Below are 9,688 nucleotides of genomic sequence, written 5' to 3'. Positions count from 1 at the left end.
TTTATTGGATCTAATGTCATTAATAATAATGATTATGTTTATGATAATATTAATTATTTAGCTTTTGGTTTTATGCCTAGTTTGGAAATTTTTGATGAGACATTTAATGAAGAAATTAATCCTAATTTTAAAATTATACCTAGTGCTTCAGAAAGTAAAATCCAAACTTATGGTGTTAATAACATTGATTTTACTAATCAGTATGGAGATATATAATTATGGAAAAAACAATATTGAAGTTACAAAAAATTAGTAAATATTATGATACTCGTGTTATATTTGAAAATGTTAATTTAGAAATAACACAAGAAATTCATGCCATTGTTGGTAATAATAGCGTTGGTAAATCAACGTTAATTAGAATGCTTGCTGGTTTTGAACAACCTTCTAAAGGAAAAATTGTTATTAATAGTTTAAGAAAAGGATGTTATTTTCCTCGTGATCCTAGTGAAATGCTTTATTTTAGAATGGCTTATGCTGGTCAAGATGATTTTTTCTTAGACAATCTTACTGTTAAACAAAATATTATACTCGGTAATGAACCAACTATTGCCAAAATTTTTCCTAATTGAAAAGAAGCTGAATTTAAAATTAATAATTTAATGGAAAAATATAAAATTAAACTTAATTTAAATAAGAGAGTATCAACACTTGCGATTGAAGAATTAAAAAAATTATCTTTGCTTCGTGCTTTATTCAAAGAACCTAAAATATTATTGTTAGATGAACCAACTGTTGGTTTATCTGATAGTCAAAAAGTAGAGTTTTGAATGATTTTTAAAACATTTCGTAATGAAGAAATAACGGTCCTTTTCACAACTAGAGATGAAGAATTTGCTAAAATGGTTGCTAACCGAGTATCTTGAATTGAAAACTTAAATATTGGTAAAACAAAAGTAATGAAATTAGAAGAAAATACTAAATTATTTACAACTAATTATTGAGGTAAGATTTTTAATTATAAAAAGCCAAAATTGATAAATTCAGTACCAATGCTTTATATTGATAATCTTTCTTTGAATAAACTTAATATTTCAAATTTTCATAAAATTGAATTTGCAATTCGCCCTGGTGAAATATATGGTATTTATGATTATGAAAACCTTTATAGCGAGGTTTTACTTGAAAGTATAGTACGTATGATTAAAACGCAAACAGGACGCATTTTTTTTTTCAAGAACAAGAAGGAACTTATTTTAAACCGCAAGAAATTAGTAATTTAGGAATTGATTGAATATCTGGACATTATAGTAATACTGCTATAATTCCTGATGCCACTTTATTTGAAAATTTTACCTTTTGAAATTATAATAAAGAAAAATATGTAACTAAATCTGGAGTTGTCAAAACAGCCGTTGTTAATAAAAAGGTACGAGAAATTATTAAAAAATATCAAATATTTAACGATAATAATATTTTTATTAAAATTATCAAAAGGAGAAATGCAGAAATTTGTATTAGCAAGAAGTATTGAAGAGCAACCACAATTATTAATTTTATCTAATCCATTTTCTGATTTAGATGAAAATTCTTCATTATTAATTATTAAAAAGATAATAGAATTACGCGAAAGTGGCTCAAGCATTTTAATTATTGATACTGATTCGTACTTATTACAATTATTGTGTCAACGAGTAGCAGTTATTTATCACAAACAATTTGTTTGTAAATTGGAAAATAAAAATGTTAAAGTTGAATAATGAATAATCCAGCACTATGACATGATTATCCTATTACAAGTGAAATAATTGTTAAAACTGATAAAATGTATCAATTACCACAAACAAAGTGAAGTTTGAAAAAGAAAAAAATAATTAGAACAATTAATTATTTGAAAAGACCATTTGTCAAAATTACTAGTTGAATTAATAAAAAAATGGAAAATATTAGGTCAAGGTTGGGTTAAAATATGTTGGAAAATATTAAAAAATGAAATTTTTGATTAGTGGGTGCATTATTATTACTAATAACTCTATTTTTTGTTAGTTTATTAATGCTATGTTTACAAGTTAATCCATTATCATTTTGGAAAACTATTTTTATTAATCCTTTAACTAATTTAGTAAGTTTTAGTAATTTAATTGAAACATATAGTATATTAATATTAACAGGATTAGCAGTAGCTATTACTTTTAATTTAAGTATCGTATTTATAACTTTGGAGTTAGTGGTCAAATGTTATTTAGTGCTATGGTAACATATGTATTGGCAGTAGCTATTTATAAGAGTGGTGGTCATAGTCAATGAATTACTCCTTTTCTTTTATTAATTGCAGTTTTAATTGGTGGTTTAGCCGGTTTAATTATTGCAATTTTAAAAATTTATTTTAAAATTCATGAAATTATTAGCACTATTTTATTTAATTTTATTGCTTGAGAAGGATATAAAGGTTTAATAGCCAGTAATGTTTATCATAACTTAAACATTCCAACACAAATTACTAATATTAGATTTTCATTAATTAGTGGACCTTTTAGCATTAGTAATTTATTTTCTGCTGGTATTATTATTGCTATTATTGTCTTATTAATCGCAATTATTATTTTTAATAATCGCACTCTTGGTTTTAAATTAAACGCAATTGCTAAAAACCCCGTTGCTGCAAAATATGCCAGATTAAATCCTCAATATCAGGGTTTAATAATTTTACCAATTTCAGGAGCAATAGCAGGAATTGCTGGTTATCTTTATTTTTTAGGAGTTAATAATAATTTACCTTCGCTTTCTGCTCCAATTCAAGAAGGATTTTATGGGATAGTAGTAGCTGCTTTAGCGGGATATACACCAGGAGTTATTTTATTTTCATCATTTTTTATGAGTTTATTTATTAGTCCTATTGAAAATAATGCTTTTATGTATTTGAAAAATCCAGAAATTGCAATAATAGTATTATCAATAACCATTTACATTATTGGTATTTATCCTTTTATTTGGCATTACTTAACTCATTCTATTGCTATTAAAGAATATTTAATAAGACTAAAAAAGAAGCTAATATGAAAAAAAGAATTAATTAAGGATGAACAACAAAATGTTAAAATTGTTAATGTTGAATCAAAATCTTCAAAAATTTTTAAAAAAAATAAAATATTTAAAAGGAAAAGGAGAAAAAAATAATTATGTTACTCTCATTTTCAACAATTTTAGTTAATACATTATTATTTGCTTGTCCATTATTATTGTTATGTACAGGTGGAATTTTAAATACTAGAGCAGGAATTGTTAATTTTGGTTTTGATGGTATTATGTGTACTGGTGCTGCTACATATTATATAATTATTTCACAATTAAAAAATAATTTTGGTGGTGGTGTTGCAATTTTGGCATTTTTTATTACTATTATCATCGGAATTGTATTTGGTTTAATTCATAGTTTAGCAACCTTATTGTTTAGAACAAATCAATTTTTAGTATCAATGGTTATTAATTACTTTGGTTATGGATTAGCAGTAATTTTACCATTAATATTTACTGGAGAAATAAATTATTCATTAGCAAGTATTTATATTTATCAATTTTCTTGAATTACAATTTTGGTAACCTTTTTAGCAATTTATATTTTTGCAGCTATTTTGTTTTTAACTAAGCTTGGATTATACATTAGAGGAATTGGTGAGAATCCAACTGCAGTGGCTTTAAATTATATTCATGTTCGTCGTTCTCGATTTTATATTTCGCTATTTTCTAGTTCTTTAGCTTGTTTTTCAGGTGCTTTATTTGTTTATGTACTTCCAAGTACTTTTATTTATAGTAATAATTTTGCTGGTATTGGATTTTTAGCAATTGCTTTATGAATGATGGCACACAGTAGATTTTTTTTAACTTCTATTATTTGTTTTATTTTTTCTTTTTTATATCAGTATATTAATGCTTCACAAACATTTATAGTTATTAGTAATAATATTCCAAGTTGATTATGAGGAATGTTTCCATATTTAATAGCATTAGTATCATTAATGATTTTTCGTCCTAATACAGAATTGGTAAAAAGTTGAGCGCAACCTTATGTTAAAGCAGGTAGAAAATGACAATAAAATTATATGCTAGCAATATTTTAAAACCTTTATCAAGTTTAATAAATATAATGTTTTAAATGTTTTTTAATAAATTCAGTTTTAATTTTTATTCTGTATAATAAATTTATTAAGCAATGAAAAAGGGGAATTTTAAATTATGGTAAAAAACTTAAATGACAGTTTTGAGAAATTGATTGAACATAACAATGACAGTTTAGAAAAAATATTAAAAAAAGAAAAACATTTAAAAATAATGAGAAAAAAATAATTAATAAAATTTCTAATATTAACTATCAAAAAATTAATGATGATGAAGTAATAAGTTTTAAATCTAAAAAAAATAAATGTATAGTAATGTAAATTAGATTAAAGCATTTATTTTTTAAGAAAATATTTTTTATAATTTGTATAATAATTTTTTTAAAAAAGATTGTTAATTACTAGTATTTATTAATAATTTTATTAGTTGTTATATTAGGAACTTGGGTTTCATATTTTTTTATTTCTTCATGCAAAGATTTTGATCATTTAAGGTGTGAATTTAATGGTTTCACATTTTGTAATAAATGACATCAATGTTTTCTCTTACACAATCATTCAATCAAAATATTTCAAAATGAAATGTTTCAAATGTAACAACTATGCATAATATGTTTGATGGTGCTTCAAAATTCAATCAAGATCTTTCAAAGTGAAATACTTCTAATGTAACAAATATTAGTTACATGTTTTACTATGCAAAATACTTTAATGGAAATATTTCAAACTGAAATACTTTTAAAGTAACAGATATGAGTTACATATTAACTTCCCGTAGGGATAGTTATAGTAATCGCAAAAAAATCAAAAATGAAAATTTTTATATATCTTTACGTTTCAGAGGTTTCTGAACATTTTGCATTTGCAACATCTGCAAAAAGTGCCGAAAACGGTAACTCAGTTTTTAAGAGAACGGAGTGTCCAATTTGAATAATTCAAAAAACATTTTACTTGTATTGACAAGATGAAGAATTGACCAAATTTTCATAAAGGCAGGTCTAGCGGTTTCGGAGATCTAATGAAAAAAGTAAAAAAAATGCCATTTGGCGATCAAAAATGATCATTAGATATATGCACATCAAATTATCAGATATTTTATAGAGATTTTAACAATAAGTATGAATTTTGTTTACATTCCTATGGGTTCCGTACCAATGTTTACGCGTTAGACGGCGACGGGGCGCTTACGCGCTTTGATATTTCGTCTTTATGCAGTTGAAGCAGTACGATTGCTTTGAAAAAAGGTCAGATCTTCCAAAATATGTCAAAATAAAGAAAACATTTTTTTTTCAAAAAAAAAAGAAATTTAAATTTTTTTTTCAAAAAAAAGTAATTTTTTGTCCAATTTATAGTTTCTCAAAAATCTTATTTTTTCGAAGTAAATTTTTTTCAAAAATGTTAATCGTTTTTAAAAAAAAATAATTTTTGGTACGGGAAGTTTCAGCAATTTGCCTTAAGGCACGATGCCTTAATTGCCTTAAGACAGAATTCCACTTACAGCTAGTCATTTTCGATTTTTTTGCGATTACTATAACTTACCCTACGGGAAGTTAAAAAATATTCACTTAGTACATAGTAAAGAACTAGATGGCGCTACTGTTAATATGAATATTTAACAAGCACTTTTATGAAATCTATCCCAACGGTCGTTTAAAATATCAGCATTTGTTGCGTGAAGACATGTATAATTATTATAAATGCTTATTAATTCTTCAAATCTTTCATAGAATACGTACACGGTTTCGTTCGGTCCTTGGCGCATATTATGTAAGTCAAAATAAATAGATGTATCATCTCGTTGGTCAGAAAATTTAGTAATTAAAACTGTTATCACGTCGTCTATTTCTCTTGCATTTGCGGTTTCTACTGCTAGTTTTGCTCTATCATGTAATTTTGTTAAAATCGCGCTTCGTATTATTTCATTCTGAACACACGATGTATTCGCCCTGTCATAATATCTATTTTTAATCTCTCTTATTTTTAATATAAAAGAATTTAATTCTGAGGTGTTACCTCCGTAATGTGGGATGGTATCAATCAGAACATGATCGAATTTTGGTACGTTTTGTAAAGACATTTCTGTTAAATTTTTTATTAAACCTTCTAATTCAGAATCACTACCACTTTCCATAAACTAACTCTCATACGCGGAATTATAATTTATTGAAATGGTTCGTAACTTCTTTTAACGAAAATCTTTGAAAAACTGCATTGAAAATAAATTGTATTACTTAGCTTTAGGATTCGGTTCTAAGGATAGGTAAGGGGATCTATCAATTTATTTTCTTCTTAATTCTAATTAAATTGTCTCACTCACCTCTTGTGGTGGCTTTTGCTTTTTCTCGTCAATAACGATTCGTTTGTGATTCACTTGATTCACACTTGTTGCACAATTTATTTTAGTTTATAACTCTAAATGATTAAAATCAATGGTTTCCTCGATGGATGCCTGAGTTATATCCTACCGGCTGCGCCAGTTATATTTTTATAACGTAGGTTTTATCCCAAATGAAAATCAGAGCGCGTCCTATATAATAAACTTAATCAATGAAAAATAAATTAATATATGAATCATTAAAAGTATTCCGAGTGGATTTATTACACATAATTGAAAACGAACGAACATTTTGAAACGAGGTATTTTCTAAAAGCAAATTTTCAAAACTGAATAATTTTTATAATTGAACCAGTTTCCAAGACTTTAATGGTTTATTATGTTCAAGACCAAGTACTCTATCATTATACCAAGTAAATAGTCTAATTTTAATTTTAACAAATGTCAAAAGAGATACTCATTTTCTCCAACTTTGATAAATTTTTAAAATCAAACTATTTGTCGTAAGGCCGTAATATTTCAGTAAGTTCTATAATACCATGTTATATATCGCTAAAAAAAATCCATAAAAATTGGCTTAAATTTTTTCTTCAACAGTCAATTACAAGAAAACGGCTCGGTAGATTTTCACCTAAAACTGATCAGTATCATTCCCAACTAATATCTTTCGAACAGTTTTTGATTTTTTAAAATCGGTTCGGTAGGATGAGCTTAAATGTGGACGAAAAGTTTAACACTTTTTTTCAAATTACAAAGAAACGGCTTGGCAGATCGTCGCACAAAACTGACAAACGATAGTCCTCACCGAAATACATCAAATGGCTTTTAAATTTCTAAAATCGGTTCAGGCGTTTTTGAGAAAACGTCGATCAAAAGTCTAATTTTGACAAATGCCAAAAAGACCATACTGATTTTTGCAAACTTTGACGAATTTTTAAAGCTGAACCAGTTGTCGTAGGGCCGTAATATTTTAGTATGATCTAGAAAACTATGGTATCTATCGTCAAAAAAATAATCATAAAAATCGTCGAAATTTTTTTTTTAAAAACTTTATTACAAGAAAACGGCTCGGCCGATCTTTACCAAAAACTAATCAGCACGATTCCCAACCAATATCTATCGAACGGTTTTTGAATTTTCAGAATCGATTCAGAATTGCGGGCTAAAACGTGGACGAAAAATTTTTCACTTTTCTGCAATTTACAAAGAAACGACCCGGCCGATCGCCGCACAAAACTCAGAGACGATAGTCCTTATCGAGATACATCAAATGGCTTTTAAATTTTTGAAATCGGTCCAGCTGTTTTGGAGAAAACGTCGATTTACGGCAAAAAATCTGTTACACACACACACACACACATACACACACACACACACACACACACACACACATACTTTTTCCAAATTTGGTCTCATTCGATTCAGAATGACTTGAAACGTCGAGAAAACATAAAATTAGCGATTCGGATTTTTTGATGAAAACATAAACTTCTCCTTCGGGAATAATTGTAATAAATCTGCTTACGTAATACTTGAACGATCCCTGACTAATTGAAATAGAATTTCATGTTAATATAATACATATAAAATAACAACAACAACTATTTGTTTTACGACGAGATTCTTTATTTCAATTTAGGTGTTGTCTTCTCAAGTTTCAGAATTCTTACTTTCTCGATCATTTTTATATTTACAAACATGGCGACCACATGAAGTTCGTTCCGCCCTGGCGCGAATTTTCAAAATCGCTAACATTATTTTGTTTTTTCCTTTTCTTTATCATATTTTTTATCGAATAGCCTATACAACTTGCCTTAAGGCAAATCCAACTTACACCTAGTTATCATAATTTTTGAAAATAATTAATTTATCCATAATTTGCATAATCCATTGTTTTTAACTTTGATAGTTGCAATCCTGCAACGCCATGACGTTTATTTTAACTTGCACAAAAGTCGGTGTGTCTGTTCGTTTTCGTAATTTTCTTTCTTAAATTAATATACTAATTATTACGTTTATAATTATTACGTGAATAACTTATTATAATTATTCAGCTTTTATAATGGATATTAAAAATAATGTGAACATGGAGTTACGTCAAAAAACAAAAGTGCTTCAAGATAACTCAAATGTCGAAGACAAGATTGACAAATTGTTCGAAGAATTAGAAAATAAACCTGTTGAAACCACAGGCACAAAAAGCAAGACACCAGCTGCTAGTAAAAAACGCAAACAACCTCCCTCAGTCTTGAAAAAAACTGTAAAAAAACCTTCATTAGAACCAGTACCATCGACCAGTTACACTTTTAAAAAAACCATCATCAACAAATTATCAAAGGGTTCCTCCGCAAAAAAATTCTACTGCATATCCTGCCACAATTTCACAGAGTACTACACCATAAAGGAACCCAAAACGTGCCCCATATGTAAATACAAGACTCACAATGGTGATTCCGAAGATTCAGATGATTCTACTTATTATGAGACTCTAAAAGACTTGCTCAAACGTAAACGAGAAAGTGCAAAAAATAAAGAAAACGCTTCAAGCAAGGAGAAGGAGGTTTCGGCTGATACAAATGGACATTATGGTAATTGTATAATTGTAAATTGTGAATACAATAGATCATTTAATTGCAATCATTCAATTTTAGCAGATACAAATGGACATTGTGATAATGGTAAAGAAAATTGTAATCAGTCCATTTGCTCGTGAACAATAAAATAAGACTGAAGTAAAGAAGATACAATTGAAATGAATTATTGAAAGCTATTTAAACATTTGCAATGTTTTACTTGTACTTATTGTTGTGATTGGTATATGTATTTTACAGATTTAACAAATATTTTTATACAAGTCTCTATTTTTTAAATCGAGACCAAATATATACATAAGAAAAATATAATATTTAAAATGAAATTTAGTCAAAGATTTAATTTGATGCTGTGTCAATACCAAATCAATAGAATAATTCTGTCATCCCGTTGAATAAGTGGTTAAGTCAATTTTCACTATTTTGCTAATAATAACTAAGTTCTATTACTCATGTAATATTGCATTTTTGAAATTAATGGCTTGAATTTTATATAAAGTGCTTTATTAACTTTTGTTCCTAACCAATAGTTTTTCAATTTAATAACTATTTTTAGAGAAATAGTTAATGCTGCGATTTAAAACATTTTTGCTGAATTTTGACTTAACAACTTATTCACTGGGATGGCATATTTATATATGCCTATTTTTGTCATGATTTTATATAACATAAATGATAATATAGGGTTGTTATGTCAATGCTATTTT

The 9,688-nt window shown here is 27.0% G+C and overlaps 1 protein-coding gene across 1 annotated transcript; it reads left to right on the top strand.

The window, feature by feature from the left end:
• Nucleotides 1–8,250: 8,250 nt before the first annotated feature.
• LOC113380483 lies at nucleotides 8,251–9,103 on the top strand. The gene is made up of 3 exons (XM_026619710.1): nucleotides 8,251–8,348; nucleotides 8,445–8,978; nucleotides 9,042–9,103. Exons 1-3 carry the CDS (start codon nucleotides 8,318–8,320, stop codon nucleotides 9,101–9,103), a joined length of 627 nt encoding a protein of 208 aa, XP_026475495.1. The 5' UTR covers nucleotides 8,251–8,317.
• Nucleotides 9,104–9,688: the final 585 nt, after the last annotated feature.

The sequence above is a fragment of the Ctenocephalides felis genome, unplaced genomic scaffold, assembly GCF_003426905.1.
Source record: "Ctenocephalides felis isolate EL2017-DRISC unplaced genomic scaffold, ASM342690v1 CF-g0.4_SCAFFOLD_02165, whole genome shotgun sequence".
Lineage (NCBI taxonomy): Eukaryota > Metazoa > Arthropoda > Insecta > Siphonaptera > Pulicidae > Ctenocephalides > Ctenocephalides felis.
The sequence above is the reverse complement of the archived record's forward strand: the minus strand, read 5'-3'. Positions and strand labels throughout refer to the sequence as shown.